General features: G+C 42.1%; 1 protein-coding gene across 2 annotated transcripts in view; it reads left to right on the forward strand.

The window, feature by feature from the left end:
* Palmd (palmdelphin) overlaps positions 1-27,861 on the forward strand; it is a 49,736-nt gene that overhangs the window by 18,594 nt on the left and 3,281 nt on the right. For both annotated transcript variants that reach the window (XM_075981510.1, XM_075981511.1), the window contains exons 3-7: positions 2,090-2,214; positions 22,411-22,525; positions 22,658-22,691; positions 22,810-22,923; positions 25,337-26,434. In XM_075981510.1, the coding sequence (XP_075837625.1) occupies positions 2,090-2,214; positions 22,411-22,525; positions 22,658-22,691; positions 22,810-22,923; positions 25,337-26,434 (1,486 nt within the window). The remainder of the gene's footprint in view (positions 1-2,089; positions 2,215-22,410; positions 22,526-22,657; positions 22,692-22,809; positions 22,924-25,336; positions 26,435-27,861) is intronic.

The raw sequence follows: 27,861 nt of genomic DNA on the forward strand, positions 1-27,861 counted from the left end.
AAGCTTCCTCTCCTGTCTCACACACACACACACACACACACACACACACACACACACACACACACACACTGTGATCCTTAACTCCTGATGCTTGGACCCACAAATGCATTGCACTTCCATAGACATTTATTAACATTCCAATCTAATGATTCTGAAATACATATAATGTGTATACTGTGGACCCCTTTGCCTGTAATAGCATTTATCAGGAAAAACAAATTGTAGTCGATAAAGAACTTTTTTTCTTTGCTATAAGTCCATTCAACTCCTAGTAAGAAAAACCAACTGATTCCAAGTCTGCTGTAATTGCTAAGTACTGTGTAGTAACACCTTGGGAGACCTTTTTATAAAAACTGAGAGAGATGGCTTGTATGTCACTGTAGCCCTTGTATTTTCGTTTAGTTACTAGAGCTTTTGGTTCTACTATCTGCCTTTGTGGTGATGGTGATTAAACCCAGGGCCCAGTACACACCAGGCAGACAGTCTCCAGGGAGCAACCTCAGCAGCCCATACAGCTTTTGATTCTGAACTTCACTGTCATGAAATGGTTAATCTGGTGGCATCACAGATTCCTGTCTGGCCCATCCAGTTTAGTATCAGCGGACTGTGCCATCTGAGTGCTCCTTAGGTCAACAGGCAAGCAAGTGGCACTGTCCTTTGGGATGATTCAGAAAGACTCAGACTTACTGACGTGTGAGAATGGATTTGCATGTAAATAAGACTTAAAGGGCAAAGAAGATGACTCACTTGGTTAAGTGCTTGCCATAGAAACACAGAGACCTAAGTCGAGATCCCAGTACACATATAAAAACGCAAGCACCTATAATTATAGGTCTCAGGAGGTAGAGATGGGCTTGCTGTCAACCAGTCTGGCCAAATCCTGTCTCAAAAATAAGGTAGAGAGCCAGCAAGATGACGTACTGGGTAAAGCTGCTTACTGCCAAGCCCGGTGACCTACATGCAACCCTGGGATATAGTTGGGGGAGCAAACCAGCTCCGGCAGGTTGTCCTCTGACCTCCATGCGCCTCAGCACACAAGGCATGAGCACCACCCCTGTACACAAATTAAGTAAGTCAAATGTCATTTGAAGAATACCAAGGTAGAGTGTGAGAGAGGAAGACACCAGCAGTGACCTCTGACCTCCACATGTACTAGCATACATGTGCATATGCAGTCACATGCACAAGTATATACACACACAAACTTGTATACACTCAGACCACACACACACACACACACACACACACGAGATTTCAATGTCTAAAAGCTAGCTTCAGAAGAGTCTAGAGGTTTCACAGAAGGAAAACATCAACTTTATAGAGGCAGGATAACAGGAGAAAATGAATCTCTTTACTATGCCCAAGACTACAATTCATGAAATTTGTGGGCAACAGGAGGTTTGTGAAATTATTGACAGATATAAAGAAATAAATGTCTTCTTGACTACACATTAACTATCCTCCAATTCCATCAATAAAAAATAGATTAAAATCCAAATAAAATCTTAAAATGCTGATCCATTTTCTTGGTGTCCTAAACCCCAGGAGTCAAATATGAGCCTATATTATTGTTGTTCACTGGGTCTGGGAAGGGAACAGTTTTGTAAGCAGCTCATCAGCTATTATTATAAATGTCTTGATTAGCTGGGGAAGACTGTCTGGCCCCAGAACAGAATAACACAAACTGCTCTTGTATTGGGTGTTAGTCCCAGAAATGATTGCAGATTCTGAAAGGGTTAACAAAACACGATGATATAGGTCTCTTCCTTTATACAGTGGTCTGTAACCCAGGTTCTACAGCATCTGTCTGCAGCCTTCATACCTTCTTACTTTGACAAATTTTTTACATGATCTCAATAGTTATTTGTAGTTATTGTAATACTGATTTGGTTTCTTCTTAAAGAAGAAAAGAGCCAAGAAGCTTACAAAGAAGGAAAAATGCCAGATTTGTTGAGTTAAATCAGTGGGAAAAATAATCCCTCTCTTTTTCATATGCCCACTGTTCCCATTCCTAAGATTTGCAGGCGATAAGAGATTTGGGGAGTTGTCGGCAAATATAAAAACATATGTCTATGTTTCCTGACATCAGAAAAAAGCCTTGAGGGAGAAATGGCTCCTCGACGGAATCAGCAGTGGGAAAGAACAGGAAGAGATGAAGAAGCAAAATCAACAAGACCAACACCAGACCCAGGTTCTAGAGCAAAGTATCCTCAGGTATGCTTTTTCTGAGGTATTTTTCAAATCTCCTCCCCCAAAAGTGAAGGTGGTGGTCGTGAAGAAAATTGGGAAGGGTAAATATAAGATGGGATTATTAGTAATGCCACAAACATAGATATCATGGAAGAAAGATGTAGGGGAGGGGATCAAAAGTCATTTTCTAACCTATACACAGAATGTAGATGCTATCTTTTCCTTTTGTGTGTGTGTATATGTGCATGTGTGTATGTGTATGTACAGGTATGCTCACACATAGATACCCTGTACATGATAGAAGCCAAAGGTTGATGCTAGCATATCTTTCTCAGCTGCTTCTTCCCCTATTTTTTAAAAATATTTTTGTTAATTTTTTGAGAATTTTATACAATGTATTTTGATCATACTCACCCCCTAATCCCCCCAGATGAATCCCTTCCTTCCTACCCCCAGAACTTCATGTCCTCTTTGTTGTTGCTGCTGTTGTTGTTTTAAATAAGTCATGGGCTCCAGTGTGTGTTGACCTGGGTGTGGGGACCTCCACGGAAGCCTGGTCAGTCTGCCAGAAGCTACGCCTTCAGAGAAAACTGAATCTCCTTCTCACAGAAGCCACAAATGGTCCGCAGCTTCTCACTCAGGGGTGTGGGCTCATAGACCCTTTCCCACTCATACTAGAATGTTACTGCCTTGACCTTATGTAGTCTTGTGCCTCAACTGCTGTGTGCAACATACCTTGGTCCATGGAATCTGACTAGGGGCAGGCAGTAATGGAGAAAGGACAGACACACGAACAGAAAGGCTGGGATCCCGAGGGTTATACATGTTCTGGAGGAGCTGGATCATCTGCCACAGCAGTCCAAAACCTCAACATGTCCATGACACAAGGGAGGAGTTAGCTGGTCTTGATAGGAGGTGTCTGTAGGGGAGCAGTCTCAGGGCTGTAAACATCCAAGGGCAGGAAGTTACAGTTGCTAGTTTTTGCACACACTGATCAAACACATCAACTTGCACCACAAGAAAGCTTTGCCATTCTAAGCCTGACCTGTATAGACAAGGCTTTACCAAATCTCCAAGGGTCTGAGGCATTGGTCCTTGACATGGTTGTGTCCATGTCAACAATCACATTCACTCAGGACTTCATCTGCTCTTTATATATTTAGTCTGGGTTTTTTGGCTCCCCAAAGGCTGCCGTGTGCTCATGAACACATCATCCTGTCATGTCCAGAAGATGCTATTTAACTCCAATCTTCCCTCATGTCTGACACTTGCAATATTTCCAAGCCCTTTCTTGGCCAGTCTTTCTGTGGTTGTGATAAAGCCCCACAACCAAAACAACCTGGAGAGGAAAGGGTTTAATTGGCTTACACGTCCACAACAGTATTCAGCATCAAAGGAAGTCAGAATAAGAACTCAAACAGAGAAGGATTCTGGAGGCAGGAGCTGATGCAGAAGCCATGGATGGGTGCTGTTTACTGCCTTGCTCCCAATGACTTACTCAGCCTACTTTCTTATAGAACCCAGGACCATTAGTCCACGGAGGCTGGGCCCTTCCCCATCAATCACTAATTAAGAAAATGCTGTACAGGCTTGCCTGCAGCCTGATCTTATGGAGGCATTTTCTTAATTGAGGTTCCCGCCTCTCAGATGGTTTTAGCTGGTGTCAAATGAATTCTCTTCCTTGATGGACCCTGATTCTTGGGAAGAGGATCTAATATAGATGTGGTATTTGTGGCTTACCTCTCCTTGGACACTTATTCTCTGCACTATGACCAGTTCTGAGTGTCTGCATTAACCACTGTCTGCTATACAAAGAAATTTCTCTGACACAGTCTGAGATCTGCACTCATCTATGGGTAGAGAGACACACATTTTGATGCTGTTGATTTTAGCAGAATAATAGTAGCTGGTTCAACCCTGGGACCTGAGAGCTCCCCAACCATGGGTCCTTGGCCAGATTTACAGTACCAAGCATGAATTTCCCCTGTGGAACAGGTCTTAAATCCAATCAGAAGGTCATTGGTCCACTCCTATTTTATGAGACAAGATGTCTCACAGAATTTAGGAGTCAGGATGTCTCACAGCAGCAGCTAGGCCACTGAGCAGCAAGCTGCAGGGATGAAGAGTGTGGCCCCATCATGCCCTGCTTTTGAATAGATTTGAATAGATGCTGGGGACTTGAACTCGGGTCCTCAGACTTCTGAACAGATTTGAATAGATGCTGGGGACTTGAACTCAGGTCCTCAGCCTAGTGCAGCAAGCATTTTATTCAATAAGCCCTCCCCTCCCCTCCCCAGCCCCCAAAAGATGAAATGTCTTGTGGCCTAATCATGACAATGATTTAAAGTCTACTCTTCTTTGAAATAGAAGGAACTTCCAGGATCTCACTAACATGAGAATTGTGGGGAAGGACTGGGCAGGTGTGGCGGCAGGGTCTTCGGCAGGCCTGCTGTGACCGCATTCTCTCCGTGCTCACCAGAGAAGAAAAACAGATCTCATTAGTCCTAAAATGAACAATTCGGGAGAAAAGCCTTTCTTTCTTTTTTTTTTCTTTTTTCTTGATGGCTTCCACTGCTCTTGCTCACTTACACGTATCTGATATTTTAATAGGTTAGACTTTTGGCTTCACTACCTTGTTTCAATAGCTTTAAATGAACAGATAACATAATTGGGATTTTTAATTCTATTACCCCCCTCCAACACTAGTTGTTTGCTCAGTATGTCTCCAAATAGTAGATAACAAACATTTTCTTTAAAACCAAGACATGGCAAAGACCAACTGCCTCCGCAGTTGGACACTCCTTCCCTTATGAGGCCTCCCTTTAGATCAGGTTCCATACCCAGAGTCCATCAAGCCTAAGCTGATGATGTCCCTTCTCCATTCCCCAACACAAAATCCTTATCTCTAATGACTCCCGGGCTAATCCCTGTAAGCCTCCCCACTATGCTGGCACCTCAGAACCCCCCTTTCCAGCCTTTCCTCATATTGAACACCAACAACTCTCACTGCGCCTGGTCATAAATAAATGGCTATGGACAGTCAGGCCACAGGGGCAGGGCTACGGAACGAGTCTTTAATCCCGGAGTATTTACTAGGATCCTCTGATTGCCTTTCAGCCTTGCCTGAACGCTCCAAGAAGCACAGAGCTTCTAGCCATACTGATAGTGGCTGTCTAGACAGAGCTCCTGGCTGAGCCAGAATTTTAAAGCAGGAGTAGATGTTTAATGAGGTATAGAGAATATGCTGTCCCCATTCAGTGTTAATAACCTTTAGAGAAAGACATCCATCACCTTTTGGAGAGAGACCTGAAAAACAAGCGGACAGACAGGTATTCCCTTATCCAGCTGTCTCAGTGACACAGCAACCACTGGGGACTCAAAAGGCCTCTCACAGGAAGGTGTTATCTCTCATAGGAAGTCTTTAACCGTGTTCTGTCCTTTTACCAAACTGTCACTCATATGCCCTGTTTCCAGCATCCCCCTGTAACTTCATTTTGGACTTTGAGGATGCTGTTAAGCCATCAGGACTCCTTCATGAGCACCAGGTAAATTTAATCCACAGATATAAGTAATAAATTTATAAAGCATTTGCCGAGACTCTTTAAACAGTCACGGCAACCCTAAAAATAAAACACGAACAACTCCATATCATGGATGAGGAAATGGACTCAAAGAAGGCAGGGGACTTTGTGCCCAGCCACGGGGCTCACAAGGAACAGGCTGAACTCTAAAGTCAGAGCTCTGCAGCTAGAAAAGAAAAAGAGAGCTTTAAGTGTAAATGTTTTTGGAAGCTAACATACAGCTGATATGGGCAAGTATCTAGAATAATAATTTTTTTTAATTTTTTTTATTTATTTATTAAAGATTTCTGTCTCTTCCCCGCCACCGCCTCCCATTTCTCTCCCCCTCCCTCAATTAAGTCCCCCCCCCCTCAGCCCGAAAAGCAATCAGGGTTCTCTGTCCTGTGGGAAGTCCAAGGAACCCCCACCTCCATCCAGGTCTATAGTAAGTTGAGCATCCGAGCTTTTTTTTCAAGCAACTATCCTAAAGAGCTGTATTTGCAAGGCATTAGTAAAGAATCCACATCTTTGCTGGCCTTTAGAGGTGTGCTTATCTTGTTTTTTTTTAAATATGTGCAAGAACAGAACGTTCTGAAACGAAATATGAGCGTGAATAGTACGTGCGCCTTGTCTGTCTTTCCGCAGCTCCGCGGGTGCTCTGCACTGTACAATCGCATGGCCGAGCAGCTTTACCTGCCCTCTGAGCAGCTTTTTCTCAGCTGTTTCTGAAGCTGCTAAATAATCAAGCTCATGTTTTCCAATTCGCCCACATGCCTAAGTAACGACCGCGGTGCTTAAGAGGCTTTTAGTACCAATGAACTCAGTAGGCTCCTGCTGGTTCCCCACAGCCAACTGTGAACAACAGTGAAACAGAGCAAAGCCACGCCTCCTTCCCGGAGCAGAGAGAGTCCAAGGGCTGCCTGTGATTTATCACTGAGGTGCCTGCTCCGGAGTGACATTTGCTGCTCTGCCAGGCCCCTCGGCGAAAGGATAAGAGTTAAATAGGGACATCAAAATAGAAATGATGCCATTACCTCAGAGTTCGCAACAAGGCCAGACCCTGCCTGTGAAGTGTTTGTTCCTTCTATGTTCATGGTTTTGTGATAGTTCGCCTTTAGCATCTTGCTCTCCTCCTGCCCACAGTCTGTGAGCTCAGCTAGTCTGCGTTCACCGCTCTCAGCTCCCTCACTTTTATGTTGGGACAATTGGAGCCACATCACAGGACTCTTGAGAATACAGTGATTTCCCTGATGCCCAGTAGGTGATTAATATAAATATATTAGAGAAAGATAATACTATTCCTCACTGAAAGCATAAATCATAGGACTAGTGAGCTGGCTAAAGCCGTTGCTGTGCAAGTGTTCTAGTGTAATGCCACGACCAACAGCAACTTGAGGAAGAAAAGGGCTTTTTTTGGCTTGGAAGTTACAGGTCTAGGCAGAAACCTAGAGGTAGGAAATGAAGCAGAGACTATGGAAGAATGCTGCTTGCTGGCCTGCTTACCCTAGCTTGCTCAGCTAACTTTCTCACACAGCCCAAGGACACTTCCCATCCATTAACAGAAAATAGAATTTCCCACAGATCAGTCTGATAGAGGAAATTCCTCAGCCGAGGGTCCCTCTTCCCAAGTGTGTCAAGTTGACAACCAAGAAAATCCATCACAGCAAATATGATGGCCTGTGTTCACATCCTCAGCATTCATGCAATAAGCCAGGGATGGAAGCCCATGGCTATAACCCTAGCAGTAGGGGCTGCCGTGGGGGGTGTGGGGGAGGGGCCTTTGTGCTGGCCAACCAGTCTAGAAGACTGCAAAAAGTAAAGGAACATCTAAGGAAAACATCTCAACACCAGCCTCTGGTGTTCATAAGGTCTCATGCACATGTAGACGTGTGTGTGTGGCGGGGGTGGGGGGGTAGGGAGAGGGGAGAGAAAATAGAGAAGAGAGAATACATTCATTACAAAAAAAAAGGTCTACCTAAGACTGAGCCTTACTTGAGCTAGTACTCAGCAGAGGAGTACAGTTTATAGCCAGTCTCAGCTATACAGCGAATTGGAAGCCAGTCTTGGCTACATAAGACCCTATCTCAGAAAAAAATATATTTTTTTAATTAAGAAAAATTCGGCAAAATTAGAATATTGCTAGGAGCCTTATCCAGGTGGGCTTATTATTTGCCCTCATTCTCTCTCACTTCTTTGAATACAAAAAGTGTGTGTGTGTGTGTGTGTGTGTGTGTGTGTGTGTGTGTGTGTGTGTGTGTAACAAAGTCTCACTGATCTAGGAAGTAACACTTTCCATTTGGAAGTGACTGGTATATATTCCCTGTAGCTTAAAGGCTAAAATGTTAATAGAACTGAATTACTCTTGGACACTTATTATGCACCAAGCACTATGTACATATTCGTACATACATACACTTTATACATATAAGTCATTAAATCTCACAACCACCTGGGAGGCAGTTAACAAATAGAAGAATTAGCATTCATAAGGGTTAGCTCACCCTTCCTGGTACGGCTAAAAGGTTAAATTGCTTGGGTTTTAATCTGAATTCAAATTCCTAATCATGAAACTGTGTCTCCAATTCTCCAGAAATATTCTACAAAAGTTAAGGCCCGAACACTCTGACAGCATTTTGGCTGTTTTAGTTTTTTTTCTTGTTTTTTAAATTCCAATACAAGCAGCTGATTCACCCTTGAAGGCATGTTGCTATTTAGTTAGACATTGGTCTGAGCACTTAGCAAAGCTGAAAGGGCTCCAGGCACCCCAGACTCACATACAACCTTTACTCAGCCTTGTGTCTTTCCTTCTTCCAGAGAAAAATAACATTGCACAAACTAAGTGCGTTTCCATGGTTTCTGTCCCTGAATCACAATTGTAGCCCAGGAACATATTACTAAGTATTTTGCCTGATTCCCTGATTAATACCTGAGGAGGCAACATTCCCAGGAGAAAGTCATATTAGGCATCTTCTAAACTACTTTACTCAGAGCTTTGGTTTGCCTCTTAAAGGATCCCTGCTTGTCTTGTGACCTCTGAACCTTTCACATCATGATTGCCAGCACAGCTACTTCGACATCTTGGTCCAGACCGCCATGCATACAAACATGTGGGCTGGTACAGACATCACCTCTAATACTTCACTGCTGTCCCGCACCCCCAGACTTCATAAGGCATCCAGGGTTCCCCATACACACTCAAGAAGTCTGCAAAGGAGCTTGTTCCCAGCCAACTGTCATTACTGTCCCAGGTCCTCTCCTGCACCTGTCCTATAGCTCTCCATAACCAAAATTGCCTTCACTCAAGCTCCTCCCCCAGATACTTTTTACTTCTTGAACTGTGGCCAAGGACCTCTGACTTTAATTGGCACATGCAGAGTGTCTGACAGAAATGTCATAAGCATAAAATGTAAAAGGTTAAGTGCCAGGGAGAATGATGCAAACGCTCTGCATTCCCTCGGAGAAGGATAAGCTAAGCTACTTACGATTAAAGGTTCTCTAGGGTTTTTTTTTTCACATTCCCAAGGACCGTTCTGACCTTTTGCCTTCTCTTAATAAAGCTTTCATTGGTGCCCAAATAGTTAGAAGCTGCTTTCTCCATATAGTAAAGTTGGGCAAAGGTACATGTGAGGTCTTGGATTTCTGTGTGACTATGCCTCATAAGAAATGCCAAGAGCTGGGCTGTGACAACAGCTGAAGCCACGTCCCACAGAACAAAAAAAAAAAATGCCTCCACAAAGGGAGATAGAATATGAGACAATACACTCTGCTCAATATCATATAACAAGAATCCACTTGGTTAGCTCAGAAGACAGCGGGCAAGATTCAATTACAAATTGAAACCCAAAATATAAAGTTCAGCTCTTCTTTGTGATCTTATTTACCTAATGCAAAGCCCTTGTCCTGCCTGAAACTAGTGCCTCATCAAATAAGAGAGTGATTGGGATGAAAATAGCACATTCTTAATGTTTCTGCCTTCCTATTTTGACCCAGCTAAGTCTATCTAACATCGTATACCAGGGACATAGTCAAGCTGTTCTCTGTGACAACATGAGAGAGAAGAGAAAGAAAAGGAGGGGGGTGAGAAACCCACCACTTGTCTCTTATTAAAGTCTGTTGCCTAGAAACCTTTAAGAAGTCATTCTGAGGCAATTACATGAGTCAAGTTTGTTCCAAGCTTGTTTTTCACTCTCCGTCTTTGACTAATTGGTTTACCAGATTTGTAATAGTTCATCTGCTGTTGTTTTTAATTTCCCAGATAGACCGATTATTTTTAATTCAGGAGCCTCGGTTTCAACTTAGCCAAATAAGCAAAGTAAAAACCCAACTTCCAACCGAAAAGGGAACAAAGGCTGCCCGTTCCACCAAATATACGCAGAGTCTTCCATGTACTAAGAATAGCTCTGAATATATAGGTTGTGATAAGAGTTGTAGCTGACAGATGGGTCAATGGATGGGCAAATGAGTAGACTTAAAAATAGACTAGTAAATAACTTGAGTAGTAATGAGCTGGGAAGGAAAACCTCCTTAGGTATCTTCCAAAAATGAAAAGAATAAGCACACAATAATCTTTGGGTCAAGAGAAAGTTGTATGATAGCAGTACCCAGGGTTCTGAGTTGTTGGTGGCATGTTTTTAGCATTCTTTTCTTCTTTCATGCTCTTTTATTTTCTCAGCCCATCCCCATGCCTTCTCTCTCGCTCAGACCTAACAATCTCATCTCGTGTAATCAAAAACAGAGTTTGAAAGCTAGCAGGCCCAGAATAAATACCCACCACCGTGGTAGAGAGAACAACCTCTGACCCTCAATGAACTGCTTTGACTTAATGACGCCAGCATCCCAAGCACTACTCTAAGTCATCCTCCAAAGGCAGTCCCAACCTAGTTTTACACATAAAGCAGGAAGGAACAAAACCGCCAGGCTTTAGAAAGCTGATTTTAGACCCACGTGTTCTTGAGACATTTCATTGAATTTGCCGTCCACAATTCTGAAGGTGATTCCAGACCCACACACCTCCCAGAAAACAAGAATATCTGTAATTGCCTCTCTTTAGATCCCTTGACTTTTCAAAGTATTTTTACATTTACATTCTCATTCCAAATAGCATTCCATGCCTTTAAATGCAAATTTAAGAGCCTTTGCAAGAATGTGTGGATCTTTGGCTCTGATGATGTAAGAAAACACAGAAAAAAAAGCAGGAAATGAATTTCAAGGTCCATCCTCTAAGTCTTGGTTACAGAAAGAAAAAAAAAGATCTTCAAAAGCAGAGACATTGTATCAGAGGAAGGATCTGTGCTGCCATGGAGACCAGGCTTTTCTATTTCCAGTGAATATTTACCGACTCCAAGATGAACCACGCCCTCTCCTTGCAACAGCATCTTTTGTCTGCCATCAGACAACTATTGCTGAGTCAGTTTAGACCACCCACAGAGGACTGCCCACACCCGACTATCAGATGTTATATTAGGATTGGAATTTTTACTTGTTGGTCTTCAAATAATAAAACCCTCTTCTTGAAATCAAGTAAGAACAATAACACTAAGAAACAAAGTAAAACTGAAGTGCACAAAATACTGAAGCTACTCTGTGACACCATTGGAGACAAATATTAAGGGTTAAGCAGCTCAAAGTCAATGGTCATTTCTGAATGAAGAAACTCAAAGGCTGTGTAGATCTCTGTATCCTTTTCAACATCACTGCATGGTTTCAAATGGCTTGTTTACTAAAAAGGATTTTCTCCTCCTCCCCACTCCACCCTTTTTTTAAATTTAAATATCTAAAATGATTTGAAATATTTAAAAGTAGTTAAATTGTTATACAAAATACATAATTTTGACATATAATATGAAACACCTACTTACGTTGCCTATAAAAATTGTTTTTAGGGCCGAGCTATGGTGGCACACGCCTTTAATCCCAGGCAGAGGCAGGCAGATCTCTGTGAGTTCGAGACCAGCCTAGTCTACAGAGTTAGTTCCAGGACAGGCTCCAAAGCCACAGAGAAACCCTGTCTTGAAAAACCAAAAAAAAAAAAAATTGTTTTTAGGGCTTGCAGAATGAAGCACTGTCCTTACAATTTGAACAAAGTTCTGAGCAGGGTAATACCCTCTTGCAATGCCAGTCTCTGGAGATGGAGGCAGGAGGATCAGATTCAGGACTCAGCCAGCCAGGGCTACATTAAGACTTCGTCTCAGGAATGAATGAATGAATGAATGAATGAATGAATGAATGATAAATTAAAAAGAAATAAATACCTTTGAGAAACCTTTAACGGAGTGATAAGGTCCTCCTTCGTTATTGGCATAAACATTATGTAAATTTAACTTGTGGAAGAAACAAACCAGAGAAGAAAGCAGATAAAGTGGGGGAAGTGAAACTGTGAGAGCAACAGATATCTGTCCTCAAACTATTTTCAGCATCTTTTCTCCTCAGATTATTTATTATTATTATTCTCTCATATATTACATTCTGACCAAAGTTTCCCGTCTCCCCTCCTCCCAGTCTCTCCCTCAACTCCTCTCTCCGCCATATCCATTTCCCCTCCATCTCCCCTCAGAAAAGTTCTTGAGAAAGGATCTTACCAAGTAGGTGTTGCTAGAACTAACTATGCAAACTATTCTGGCCTTGAAACCTCAGAGATCCACCCCACCCCTCTTTCCCTAGTGCTGAGATTAAAGGCCACCATGCCTGATCCTCCTCTACGTTTCTAACAATTAGGGTAGATGAATCTCAGCCGGGCAATCTTGAGTTAGCTCAACAGTATTCTGTCTGCAACAGTACTTGAAAGTCACTCAGAAACTCCAGACACCTAGGCAGAGATCAAATCTAACTCTTATTGCCATGATTTTGCTCTTGTTAAGTGTTTGGCAAGTACTACTGGATTCTCCACATGCCCTAATTAAAATCTAGCCAGTCCACTTCTGTCCTGCCAGATCATTTGAGAAGCCCCCACCTAACCAATTCCCTTTTGCCACAGCAGTTTGCGTCTATTGGCATTCCTTTGAAAATGACTTTTCTAATAACTTGCACATGGTACGGATGACTCTATAGAAGCCAGTCTTGCTTCTTAGGTTCTATGACAATTGACGTTCTTAATCTACGAAACCTGACTCTGACTGAGCAAGTAGGCTTCTCTGTGAACTCACTGTATTCTAATGTCACTTCTCTGTACATCAGTGGGAAACCATGCCATTGCGTCAGCCTAAGCAACAGTGAAGAGTGTTTACAGAGTTCTGTTGGGAGACCAGTCTCACCTCTGCACAAGCTGTCTGCATATGATTATAAATTATTTAGCTCTCCTAAACACCTGCTGTTCCCGTCCTCAGCACAGACTGATAACTTGTTTCCACGCCTTTGTACTGCCTCCCCGCTTGTCCTCATCTGAAAGCTGCATTGTTTTCCTTGCCCTGTTCTTAAACGCTCAGAATTAGAGTCAACAGGTCTAGCTCAGGGCAAACTGCATGTTTGCTATTACGAGTGCCCTTTCTTTCTGGCTTTCAGACACCCATAGCATGTGACTATTATCCTGGTAGGTGAGTCTTCTTTGTTATACACATGCCTCCTCACAATGGACAGCAATTCGTGGCTTTAACTACCTGTGTATGCAATGTGCAACATCTTTTCGAAATACTCAAGTGAGCAAAACAAATAAATTTGGCATATAATCACATTCTTAGTAAACATGTTATTAGTGCTTAGATTTTTTAAATAAAATATTTTTTTTAATCTCCTCAGTTAGATAACACAGCCTCAATTTTATTTTTGTTTCCTTCTTTTGGTGATGGGGTCTCACATTATAGTCCAGGCTAGCCTTGAATTCATAATTATATTCCTACCTCTCCTTGGGGATACTAGGATTACCAGCATGAGCCAGTGTACCAGATCATATTCTCAATTTTATTGGAAAAATTTAGTTTGGCCAGCATCATAATACCTTTAACCATTGCTTTACTAGTATTAACTAATGTTCCCAGTGAAGACCATCTGGCTAAGATTATTAATTGTGTATAATCAATAATATCCACTGAGTTTCCTGAGGGATTCACTCATAAGCTATGATTTAAAAAAAATAAATTAAAATATTGTCTTTTTCATCAGGTTTTAGTCATTTAAAATTAAGCTGTTGCTAACTGTTTTCTAATTAAAAATATAGTTAAGCAAAAATATATGAACTGTCAATATAAACCACGTCATATTTTGTATATCATTAAAAAACCTAGCAAGTCTTTTCATCACTAGAAGAAGCGACTTGTTTTTCTTTTTTCTGCTAGTTCGTTACCCAAAATGGAAAATACTACTGAAGAATTCTTCAACATAATAAAAGAAACTCAAAATCTGTCACCTCTCAACTTCTGTCCCATGAAGTTATACAATAGTTAGTATACCCTTAGTCCTGTTGATTTAAAGGAGTCTATCTAAATCCTTTAAAAATCAGATTAAAAGTCTCATTTATCTCACATAGAAAAATCTGAAATGGTAAACATTCAAGAGGAGAGGATGCCAGTGTTTTGAGAGGTCAGAGAGAGCATGCTCCTTCCCATTTGTTTCACTGTATATGCTTGGCAGTATGCTCAAAACCAGCTCACCATAGCATTCAAAATTAAGCAGGAGAGATAAATGGAGGACAAGCTTCTCTATTTTAAGAATATGATATTAAGGCTACAGGCATATTCTAGTATCCTGCACTATTTAAAAACACAAGAGAATGGGACATCTGGTCTACCTCCAGATAGCCACACCATTTAAATACAACAGAGAATGGGGCATCTAGCCTACCTTCAGATGTCCATTAAGGCAGATGAAACTTGGTGACATATTTTACTAAAAAGAAAAGAGGAATGATGTGGCAACAGAGGGAATAAGTTTCTCATAAAAGAGTCAAAACAGGGATGGTGTTGTGTACCTGTAATCCCAGCACTGGACTGTAGAAAGTTCAAGGCCAACTTGGTCTATGTGCAAGTTCATGTCAGGCAGAGATACATAGCAAGAGCCTGTCTCAAAAATAAATGAAATGGAAAACTTAAACTTGGATGTTCTTTCTGCTAAAATTTATTAAAATACTCCACCACAAATATTACAGCAAAGTTGATGCTGGAGAAGTATCACAGTTTTCTGCCTAGAACAGTATTTTTTTTAAGGACAAAGGTTGAGGTGAAGGAATTCCTTAACAGGGACAAATTACCACTTTTTCTTCCTCTGTCTGCTGAGCCAGGGTGGGCCATCTATGACAATCCCAGTGATTGAGATAGCTGGGGCTACCTTCACTTTGTTACCATGAACAATAACACATCCCTTTTATACTGCCAATCAAAATTAATGTTAGATCTGAGTTCACAGAAATAAATTTTCAATTTTAAGACTTATTCCCACAGTGGTTAACTGAGGAAGACTAAATGGAGATCTGCTTTTAAATTCTATCTAGCCTCAGACTGCGTATGAACCTCAGGATCAATTGCCCATTTAGGTGACCTGCTTGCTCATATGTTCAATAGAACTAAGAAGCTACTCACAGGTAGCTGTGAGAACTCACTATGCCACAGTTAGTACTGTGTCAATATGGAGCACTTGTTGAACATTTTTCTAACCACTAACATGTCCAGTCCTGAAAGGTTCTGACTGTAAACTTTTGAATTGGATTGATGGTTATTTTTTCCTCATGAGTTCCAGTCTGATTGGCCCCTAATGGTGAACTTCTTTAGACTGTTAGTCCTTGTTAAAACCACCAAAGCCTAAAAGAGGTAAATGGACCCTTAACTGCAGAAAAAAATGCTTTCTGAAATTACCTCTTCTTGACATATCCAGAATTTAAGTGCAGGAGTCCTTTTCTCTAAGACAAAAAAAGAAGAAAGTTGTTGGAATTGGATTGAGGATATTATCTCCCAATCATTAAGGGAGGTTATTACCACCACAGAGCCCAAAATGAAAGCCACCTGTTTTCACATAGGGAGCTCTTGGAAAAAGCCCTCTTTTCCCCCTGAGTAAATAGGCGAGGAGAAGGAAGATTCCAATAATGGGTGGCATTGAGAATGCTTTCTTGTGTCCTCCATTTATCTAAATTGGCTCGTGATGCCTGCCCACCATCTCTCAGAGGTTACAAGAGATACTGGCTCATCAGTGTCCACCTCACAGCCCAGAGCACCAAAAAGGAAAGGGTTTTCTCTATACTGCCTGCCTCTCACTAAACCAAATCAGCAATTCAAAGAGCTCAGTTCCTATTCTGAAAGGTTATACTTTCTAAAGACTAGAAGACAGCACTTAAGGAAATTCTAAGCCATCTACTGAAACTTAGTCAGGGAAAGCTAAACTTAGTCCCAGCAGCATCCCTATATGCTTTTCTTATTAAAAAACATTAACTCTTATGTGCATTATGCATATATACTAATATGTATATAAACATATGTACAGATACAGGAATATATAACTATACACAAATCTGTGCTTATAAATGTATGCATATGCACATGTATATAGCTCCTCAGTTATTGTTTTAGATTATTTTATGTATATGTGCATTTAGCTTGCACATATAGATGTGTGCCAAGTACATGCCTACTACTCACAGAGGTTAGAAGCGGTCATCAGATTCTCTGGAACTCGAGTTACAGATGGTTATGAACCACCATGTGGCTTAAGAAAGCTAACCCAGGTCCTCTGCAAGAGCAACAAGTGCTCTTAACCACCAACTCATCTCATCATCTAGTCCCTCAATACCTCATTTAGAATAGCTAATTTCTTTCTCTTTCCAAAATATATATTTGGAAGAGATTTGGCCTGAGTCCCTAAGGTAAGCACTACATTATTTAACCTTTAAAGCAGAAATAAATATGTTCTTATATGGCCATTGAATTGGGGAAGCGGCAGACAGATGCACTCATATGTATATTGGAAAGAGAAAAAAATGGAGAAGGAAGAGGCAATGATGAAAATTTTTAAACACCAAGCAAAATAATGAACACAGCCTTCATAAGACATGTAACAGGAAGTCCACACTATTCCAGACATTTTCTTAAGACTGTTTCTGTACATTGTGCAGAAACCGTACATTTAGCAGCATCCCCAGCCTCTGCTTTAGTAGATTCCAACAGCATTCCAGTACTCCAACCATGACAACCAAAATGAATCTCCAGACTCTACCGGGATATTCAAAAAGAGTTCTTCTCTTCTGGTTGCAATGATGTTATACACCTTAATGGTTCTCAAGCTCCTAATACCTTCTCAAGTGTAGCAATAGCAGACTACTTCTATTTCTTTTTTTAATTAAATTTATTAATTAAACCATCCTGACTGGTTTCGCCCCCTCCTTTCCTCCCATTCTCTCTGCCCCCTCCCCCAAATCCACTCCTCCTCTATTTCTGCTCAGAAAGGGACAGGCCTCCCATGGGTGTCAACAAAGCATGACATATCAAGTTGAGGTAAGACTAAGGTCCTCCCCTCCTATTAAGGCCTGGTAAGGCAACCTAGTATGAGGAAGAGGTTCTCAAAAGCCTGCCAAAGCATCAGCATTAGGTCCTGCTCCTACTGCTAGGAGTCCCACAAGTAGACCAAGCTATATAACTGTCTCACATATGCAAAGGGCCTAGGTCGGTCCCGTGTGGGTTCCAGTGTCTGTGAGCTCCCGTGAGTCCAGGTTAGCTGTCTCTGTGGGTTCCCTTGTGACTGCCTCCCTTTCTGCTGTTGGCCTTCTCTTGTTAGACTTATAGGGAGAGAGAGCAGAGGTCAAGAGAAGGAACTGCTGAGTCAGGTTGTCTTTCAGGTGAATGATTTACTAACAACAAAGCAAACAATTGAGAAGATGTCAAAAGCAAGAGGTTTCAGTCCCACCAGACAAGGTATCTACTCTTAAAGGTTTTCAGGGAAAGAGAAGGTCTTTCACCAAGAGGAAGCAGGCTTAGTTAATATGTAATCTATGCAACTGCGATTGAGGTAAGGAAGCTGGTCATACAAGGGACATTCTTCTTTGAATATGATGAGAGTCGGGCTCATGGTGATGTGTGGCATGGGCAATATGACAGCATGCAAGCCGTCTTTGCCCTCCAGGTGGCAAGGGATGGAGCAGGGACTGTGTTCCCACACTGCCCTCAACCATCCTGCTACACAGGGAGTCTGCCTTCTTGGATACTGGTGAGTCCTAAGCAAGGGCAGGGACTCCGAGAATTTCTAGTTCTTTATTCTTGGTCACTGTTATTTAGATTTCCACCATTAAGCAAACTTCCTGATCTTTTAGGAGGATTCCAGAGGGGGGAAAAAAACAAATCTTGACCATTTATCTCTTCATGGTAAAATCCATAAATAAAAGATGTAAATGAGAAATCACGGTACAATAATAAAAAGCTGAGTTTGCACCCAGTGAAAATTACAAAAGAAATTCTCCATCAATAAGCTCCTCTCGCCAGAGACTTCTAAGTAATTACCACCAAGACACTTTCTTACTGTTCTGGTTGAAACCAAGGAATGAGGCCTGGGAGGGAAGCATTCGCTTTTGTTTCGTTTCCTAACATGTCGTGATGTGTCCTTAGAATGACGTCTCCTAGTAATGCGGCTTTCACCCGAGACTTGAGAAGTTTCACAAACATTTATTAGAAAGACCTTATGGGGTTAGCAAGCCCATTCTTATCATCTTATTTAAAACCATTCGTGTGACTCATACAGAAATACCTTATCCAGTGTCTTTTCTTCGTGGGGGGTGGGGATAGACAATACCTAATACCAGTGCACATCATAATTTACCAAGATGACACTGGCCAGGCAGACGAAGAACTGAATCAGATAGAGGCAGAGACAGAAGAAAACATCATCTTCCGTGTTCTCTACTTCTTTTTTTTCTCAGTTAAGTCTTGATGAATATTTAACATTGACCAGACTTCTAATAATTAAAAAAAAATACATATTTATTTGCTTGCGAGGAAGTGGTAGGTGATCTACAGGTGCTGCCGTGTGCCTGTGGAGGTCAGAGGGCAACCTGCAGGAGTCAGGTCTCCCCTTCCACGGTACAGGTATAAGGATTGAATTCAGTTGACAGGTTTGGCAGCATCTTTATGCTCTGTGCTGTCCTGCAGGTCTCAAGCTTGGAATTTTTATCTATCACTTTTACTTTCTAGGAGATCTTGCCCAGGCATATGGATATACATACTTACTCCTTCTAAATCTGTCACCTCCATATCACACTTGACTGTATGAGATTTAGCTAAGCCCAGGAGCCTCCCGCCTTCCTCTCCCAAACTTTCACATTTGCAGGTTTCCCGTGACTCAGGTCCTAACAAAGGCATCCTTCTTCTCGTGCCCCCTCCCTACACACACACACACACACACACACACACACACACACACACACACACATCTATTCTGGAACCTCTCTCTTTTAAATATTTCCAGAACATCATCATTTCTCACCCTCCTAACAGCAAACACCGTAGATTAGGCCATCTTCATTCAGACTATTAACAACTGATTTTTATGCTTGCCACTCCAGTGTAGTTTCCCATCCAAGTAGTAACCAGGCCTGACCTTGCTTAGCTCCTGAGAGTGATAGGCAATTGACCCTCTGGTCCACACACCTACCTATGTCCAAGGTCCTGTAGTCTCCCCTCATTTATAAGCTCTTTCTTCCTTACTCTTTCTGCTCTTACCTCAAGATTTTTAGGTACCCTGCTCTCTGAAAAGTATATTTTTATGCCCTACTCTAGTTTCACAAATAACATTTGTTTAAAGAGATTTTCCTGAATGATACTATGTGCCATTAATCCTGGTAAATCAATTATTCTGCTTTTCTTCATGGAAATATTTTTCTTCATACATAAATTATATGTGCTTATGTACACATTTATTTATTATATGTATATATATATATATGAAAGTAGGTGTGTATCCATAAACAAACACACACATACATACACTTGTTAATGTAGGGGCTGGCAAACTATGGCCTAGAACCCATCTAACTCTGGCCTGTACTTTTATGGACACAAAATAGGAATGGTATAAACAAACACACACAGAGAGACACACACATGTATATTTATCAAGTTAAAGTGTTGTACAGCAAAAATAAGGGGGAAATGGATGAATGAATAACACAAACTGTGGACTATCAACCTAAAATATTTTGCATCAGGTCTTTTACAGAACAACCCTGCCAGCCTGTGTATTGATGTATTGTTCCTTGCTAGAATTGCCAGCTTCTTCATTTTTCACAATCATATCCATGCCATATAGAATAGTCCCTGGCACAATGAAGATGCTAAATAAACATTTTTAGATGGATGTGTAAATGATGACGACAGTTAGGTTACATGGGAAGTTGGCAGATGAAGCAGAATTCAGACCTGTTTGTCTTTCATTCCACAATTGGTCCTGAAATTCAGGAGCTGCAGTCATTCGAACTTCCTTCATGTCTGCCCAGGTTCCCCTTTATACACCATGTCTAAATATTAGGAAGAGCACTGTTAGGTGGGTGATGGAAAGAGACAAAGTTAGGATGTGTTGTGGAAAGCCTTGAGAGCTCTCTCACGAGTCAGCTTACGCCTGCCTCTGCCATGCTCAACTGGCTCTCGATGCCTTTGTCTCTTCTACCTGCGCCTAGCATCTGAACAAAACAAGGCCAGCATTCTGTTCTCACTATGCACATTGCAGAACTGAGTTTTGAGGAGGTATAAGCAATTGACTATAAAATGTAGCAAAAATTATCGACTCCAAACTGGGCCAACACACATTTCATAATTCAGCACACAGTTCATAATTCTGCTGATGGGGAAAATGTTACCAGAGACCTGGAGGAATTTTTGTAATGGCGGAACTCTCCCAGCAACCCCTAAGAAAGTAGGGGTGCTATAACGCACTTGAAGTTCTACAAGGCACAGGAAAACCTCCCCAGCTACAAATGGCCTAAGGTGGCCAGAGGCAGCATCAATATCAGAACCTACAATTAAAGCAATGAATAGAATGGGTAAGACAATCACATCCTGGGATTTTTATTGGTATAACAGTAGCCCAAGATTCTGGAGCCGCCAGGCCCATGGCCACCTTTAAGAAAGAAACCAAGAGAACTGACGATTATGTTAGCTGGCATGAAAAGCCACAGCTGTCATGTCTTGGGCCAGCTGCTGCATGAAATCAGTCATCCTCTGAGGCAGCTGCCTTTCGAGTTCAGGGTGTCTGGCTAAGACTACACGTGTCTCATAGCTTGCAGGGCAGCCTTAGCCACTGCAACTGCCAGGGTCCATGGCATCCTGCCGAGAAGAGGCCATGGTGACACACCCTGGTCGCATCCAAATGCTGGTTATGAGTTCAGTGTGTGTGTGAGTGTGTGTGTGTGTGTGTGTGTGTGTAAATGTCCATCTTCAAACGCAACTTCATCTAATTCCCTGATGCATGATCAGGCTGTACATACCTACCCCCTGCCCACCCCCTGTAACTCTCCCCAATCCGTGATCACTCCACAGAAAATGTGGTCTCTGTGACAGAAATGGGATTTTGTCCATTTCTCCATCTCTTCACCCTACTCAGAAAATAGCACCGTGCTCAAGGAGCTTAAAGCAATGTAATTTTTGATGTTAGAATATGGCAGGACCAGGTGTGGCAGCACACTCCTTTAATCCCAGGACTCGGGAAGCTGAGGCAGGGAGATCTCTGTGAGTTCAAGACCAGCCTGGTGTACAGAGTGAGTCCAGTGCAGCGGTACAGTGACAGCTACATAGTGAGACTCTGTCTAAAAAAATAAAAAAGGCGAGGAATTTACTCATTAAATATCTATGATTATTATGTGAAATTTAACAATAATATTTTTCTAAATCTATGGAGACTTTAGTAAAAAAAAAAAAAGTTTAAATGACAATGTAACTACTAATGTATCACTTCTTTTAATTAATCTCTCTCTCCCTCCCTCCTTCCTACCTTCCTACCTTCCTACCTTCCTAGCTCAGGCTAGCCTCAAGCCCTCATTCTTTCTCCTTTGGCCTCCTGAGTGCTGTACCACCACATGTGGCTTTAAAAGTCTCTTTATAAAATAAATCATGCTGGTTTCTATGGAAGCAACATTAATCATTGCAGCGAAGAAAATAAGGCCAAAGCCAAATGCTTCAGTAATGGGCTGGTTAGTTTTCTCATCACGGTGACAACGGGCAACTTAAAACGGGGGAGATTTATTGGAACTCATGATTTGAGGAGACGCAGTCCGTCATGGCAGGGAGGGCACAGCAGCAGGGGCAGCATAGAGGAACTGTTCACACTGAAAACAGACAGAGAGGAATGTTGGTGCCCAGTTAGCTTTCCTATTTCCGTCTCTGTTCGGTCTGGGGTTCTCAGTCCTTGGTATGATGAGTCTCCTCATCTCAGTTAAACTCCCTGGAAGATGATTCCTCACAGACACACTCAAAGGTGTGTTGCATTAACTCTTCAACTGGCAATCAAAACTAAACTTTACACCTGAAAAGTCTTTATGTTAAAAATAATAAAATAAAAGTAAGCAGCCTTGGGTTGAGAGTTGCTTAAGTGTCTGGAACCTTCTATGTATTAGATGTGATAGTTGGTGTGAAGCCATGACGCTCACTGGGATGTAGTATACTGGGAAGATGTCTGGCTCCTGAATCCTTATGTGAAAAAGATGCATCTGAGACCCCTGCATGTTCATCACATTAAGTATTAAGAAATGTGTCCTTCTTATCTTCAGGCTTGAGAAAGAGATCCAAGACCTTGAAAAGGCTGAACTGCAAATCTCAGCCAATGAGGAGGCAATTCTAAAGAAGCTAAAATCGATCGAGAGGACGACAGAAGACATAATAAGAGTGAGTGTAACTCGGTTGTAAGCTATGATTCCCCCTGAAAAGAATCCACAAATGTTATTTCTTCAAAGTATTGCTATATTTAGATCTTTACTTTTTAAACTAAGCTCATCAGGGAAATCTTTTATCTTACAGTCTGTGAAGGTGGAAAAGGAAGCAATCCCAGAAGGTATGTTTTGGAAGCAACCTGTTCCATGTCGAAGCTAGATCATTTTCATAAGATCGTTGGCCTTGTTTTAATATTAGAAATATCTTACGTGTACTTTGAATTCCTATCAACTTTCCAGAGTCAATTGAGGACATCTATGCTAACATCCCTGACCTTCCAAGTTCCTACGTACCTTCCAGATTAAGAAAGGAAAGACATGAAGGCCAAGATGATGATGAACAAAACAGAAAAGGTATTTGAGAGCCTGCTCTCAATGACGTGCTTTCTATCTCAGGTCTCTTCTAAGATTGGTACACGTATGTATAGTGCGTGTGAGTGTGGAAGCTCACATAGAGGTCAGAGGACAGTTTTCGGGAGTCTGGTCCCTCTTCCTCCCTTGTCTGAGGCAGGGTTTCTCTTGTGTCTGCCAATGTACAGCATACTGCAGGCTAGCTGACGCATGAGTTTCCAGTCAGTTCTCCGGTCTGCATCCCGCCTCACCTAAGGACAGGTGCACACCATCACATCTGCCTTTTTATTTTAATGTTTGGTTCCAGGTATTGAACTAAAGTCATCAGGTAGCAAATTTTTGCCCACTGAGCCGTATCCCTGGCCCCTCAATTTCAGAGTTTATATTTAATTTTCACAGCTTGCCTGTGTTTCCAGTTTAGGCAAAGGACCATTTTACAAAGTTCCCAGGGCTATGGGACAGTTCCCAGGGCTTGCACAGTTAGGAATAACAAGGGTAAAGTATTTATTCCGTGCATTTTGTTCCCTTCCAAAATAGGCAGGAACGATAAGATAAGGCCTGAAACAGGCAAAAAAAACACTTTCTCTGCTCAAAATTTTCATCCAGGAGACATGGAGTTATAAAATATTTTTAAAGTGAAAATGTCCCCTTGGAAAGATCAGGCATTATTTAACTTCATGGGATAATGATTTTCATAAAGCTAATACTTTAAAGTCTCTGGGAAATGAAGGTTTGGCCAAAGAGGAAGAATTTGAATTTTGAAATTGAAGGAGGAGCTAGTCTCCATCCGCAGGTAGCAGTCCCTTATTCAGGTAGCAGGTATTTAATAACTAACTACTATATACCAAGCTCACTTAGGCACATGGCAGGTGTTTATCAAGCATTCAAGGAGTACAATGCAGAAGAAAGAGGAAGAGATGTGAAGCAGAGGGAAGATGGATAGAGACTGTGCAGGTTTAACTGGGTACCCAGGGAAAGGCATGCCACAGCAGGCAATAGGGGACACAAGAAGTATAAGATGAGCTAAAGGGAAATCGGAAGATATACCAAAAGCAAGTGCCGACACATTCTAACTCTATGAATGATGTTCCTGTCACCTGTTAAAATTCCATCCCCGGGCTCTTGCCTAAGTCAGGAGACAGACGTCAGCTTCCCCCCTGTTCACCAGTCACCTCCAGTTCAGTTGTCCAGTACAGTTGCTGCTGCTCTATTTTCAGCCCTTCATCAGCTTGAAAATGGTGTTAAATTGGGAGGATAAAAGGGAATGTCTAGAGAGAAGTAGCAGCGATTAAGAGCACCTGCTACTCTTGCAGATGACCCGGGTTCAAGTCCCAGCAGCCACATGGCAGCTCACAAACATCTGTAACTTCAGTTCCAGGTGGTCTGGTGCCCTGTTCTGATGTTGTTGTGCACCAGGCATACACATGGTACATAGACATGCATGTGGTAAAACAGCCATAATACGTAAGATAAAGTATTTCTGTATTTTGAAAGAGAGAGAGAAAGGGAACTCCAGGCTTCCAACTTCTTTGGGTACAAGGATGCATCTAACCACTTTCCACACTGTGAAGACCTTAGAGCGCTTTGCAGTTGCAGTCGGCAGCTGGGCTCGCCACAGGGATGTGACAACAGGTTCCGCTACTGCCTGTTTTACCTGCCACAGCCCACAGTGTGGCTGGTCTTCCAAAGAAGAAGGCAGAGATTCTTCTTAATAAGGAAACAAAAGTGTCTAGGTCTGGCTGGCCACTTTTAGTCACTGGAAAAGGGTATGTTTTGGTTCTCTGTAAAATAGCAGCTACGTAGGCCTGTTTCTCTTCCTCGCTCCTCCATACTACTTTTCCAAAATTCTACACTTCCTCAGACACCATGTTGCTATATGGATGGTTGTTTTAGAACAAACTGGTAAACCCAGGGGGGGAATTACTGATGTATTTTTATGTGTATATGTATATGCCTGCACCACATTCATGTAGGGGCATGTGGGGGCCAGGGGGCATCCGATCCCCCAGAGATAGAGTTATAGGAGGTTGTGAGCCTCCTAACAAGGGTGCTAGGACTGTAACTCTGTCCTTGTAGAGTCATCTCTCCAGCATTCAAATCACAAAGGTGGTTTTGGGGGGTTGTTGTTGCTATGATTTACTTTGCTTTGCTTTGCTCTGCTTTGTTTTGTTCGAGACAGGGTTTCTCTGTGTAGCTTTGGCTGTCCTAGAACTTAGTAGACCAGCCTGACGGCGAACTCACAGAGATTCACCTGCCTCTGCCTTCCGAGTGCTGGGATTAAAGGTGTGTGCCACCACTGCTGAATTAAAAGTTTTTAAGTGTCATTTAAAAGACCATCAAAGGGTATAAAAGCCAACAAACTAGTTTATAAGAGAAAGGGGGTGCTAAATCTTGCATTAAATTTGTCTTTTAACAGCTTTGTATGCCATGGAAATTAAAGTTGAAAAAGATTTGAAGACTGGGGAAAGTGTTGTTCTGTCTTCAATACCCCTCCCATCAGATGACTTTAAAAGCACGGGAATAAAGGTGTACGATGATGGGCAGAAGTCAGTCTACGCCGTCAGCTCCAATCAGAACACAACCTACAATGGCACCGATGGCCTTGCCCCTGTCGAAGTGGAGGATCTCCTGAGACAAGCCTCAGAGAGGAACTCTAAGTCACCCACAGAGTACCATGAGCCCGTGTATGCCAATCCGTTTTGCAGGCCTCTGACCCCACAGAGAGAAAGAGTAAGCCCTGGACCAAACTTTCAAGAAAGGATAATGATGAGAGCTAATGGACTGGGCAACCATGGATTGGAATCCATGCACAATCTGAACGATGGGCTCTCAGAGGGGAGAAGCAATGGTCCCTCTCACACCAGCCCTACTCGGCCAACCCCTCAGCCCCGATCAACGGTTCAGCAAGCAGAAGAGGTGGTCCACACCCAGCAAAAGAGGGTGGGGACTCCCTGGGAAGAATCGAACACCTGGCAGAACGAACATGAGGTTTCTCCAAGGACAGGACTGAGTCCCCGCAGAGCGAGTCCTGAGAAATCAGGACCTCAGGGTTCTTCACCCACTTGCCAGGAGGAGGCTGAAGATGTAAGATACAACATCGTTCATTCTCTGCCTTCTGATGTGGATGACGCAGAACCGGTGACGATGATTTTCATGGGGTATCAGCAGGCAGACGACAATGAGGAAGAAAAGAAGCTTCTGACGGGGTACGACGGGGTCATCCATGCCGAGCTGGTCGTGATCGATGACGACGGGGAGGAGGATGAAGGACAAGCCGAGACGCCATCCTACCATCCTGTAGCTCCCTGTAGTCAGGTTTACCAGCCAACCAAACCAACCCCGCTTCCTAGAAAGAGATCAGAAGTTAGACCTCATGAAAACACAAACCATAAATCTCCCCACAAAAATTCCATATCTCTGAAAGAGCAAGAGGAACGCTTAGGCAGCCCTGCCCACCACTCTCCCCCGGGTGTCCCAATGGCTGGAGATGGGACTGAGGATCCGTCCTTAACAGGTAATAAAAATGACAAGGCATGCTACTGCTGTTTACTTATGTGATCGTCTTCTCTGTGTTAATGAACGTTCTGACTTTCAGCTCCTATGACCACCTCATAAACTAATGCTCACTGACAGCCTTTCTTAACGCCGATCCAAATTATTATCATCAGGCCAGAGTAAGTCACTTCAAGCGATAATGAAAGTGAAAACTCCGTCATGAGGTTTCAATATCACATTGAGTGCCCTTAGCTACTGGAAATGTGTCTTCTATGAGGGAGCTATTCCAAGTGTGAACAATTGGGGTTGTTAATGCATGTCATGTCCTGGTCATCAGAAGCAGACTTTCCCCCACAGAATCCAATGACAACTACTTGCCTGTGCCTCCCCATGACTTACACTTCACTCATAAATTAACAAGTAGCCTTAATTTTGCAAGGAAATAGAAAACACGGACTATTTTCCTCTCATTTTATTACTTTGCTAGATCTCCTTTCTCTATACTTTTATACTTATATTAACTTTGGTTCTTCAATTTTCTACACTTTAAGCATAGAATGTCATTTTATCTTGCATCATCTATGATTCAACTTTCATAGTCTTCTCCAACTTGGCATATTTAATTTTTTCTATTTTCTATATAGCTACATTTCTCATTCTCTATGAAGTTTTTATGGCTTTCTATCTATCTCCCTAGCTATCTTAACACTGAATGGAAAGTAACTGTAACTTTTTCTACAAACTGACAGCTCCTCAATTTTAAGTTCCTTGTTATCACTCAAACATAGCAAATGGTTGTCACTTGTGGCAAAATAAATAAGGACCTGACAAAAACAATTAGAATAACTGAACAAACCCTAGGAAAAAAATCTAAGTCAAATTATACAAATGCACAGGCTCTAAATGTTAGAAATGGAAGGTCATTTTAAATGTTGCTAATTGAAGAATGCACATTGAAAAGCAATAACTACTCAGTAGCAGACAGCCCAGCAAGTATAACCTGATAGTTTTATAGAAGTGTGGCAGAACCTATAAATTCAAGCTGTTTCTTCCTCGTCGAACCATAAGCCCAATCTTGTGTTGCTCATAGACCCATAATGGGGACATTCTTCCATTCTTCTAAGTCCTTGAGTTAGATGAACCCATTGTAAGTTGAATCATCTGGAGAATTTCTATCCTCTTGAGAAATGTTCACTCACGGATATTCCTCAGACTCTGGAGTAATGTTCCCCCTCAATGGACAGCTGCAGATACTAAGTTCCTTTCCATTTGGAGAGTGAGCTTTGTCTGCAGTCAATCGTTTCCTCTGAAATTGGCTCTTAAAACAACACATGAGGCTCAGAGAAAAAGAACGCCATATTTATGGGCAGTTGCATTGACGTGAACCACTGTAAAAAACAAAAGCAAACGCTCCCTTTTTGATCTGGGATGTTAGCCAGCTCCTCC

Source organism: Microtus pennsylvanicus, chromosome 7 (genome assembly GCF_037038515.1).
Source record: "Microtus pennsylvanicus isolate mMicPen1 chromosome 7, mMicPen1.hap1, whole genome shotgun sequence".
Classification (NCBI taxonomy): Eukaryota; Metazoa; Chordata; class Mammalia; order Rodentia; family Cricetidae; genus Microtus; species Microtus pennsylvanicus.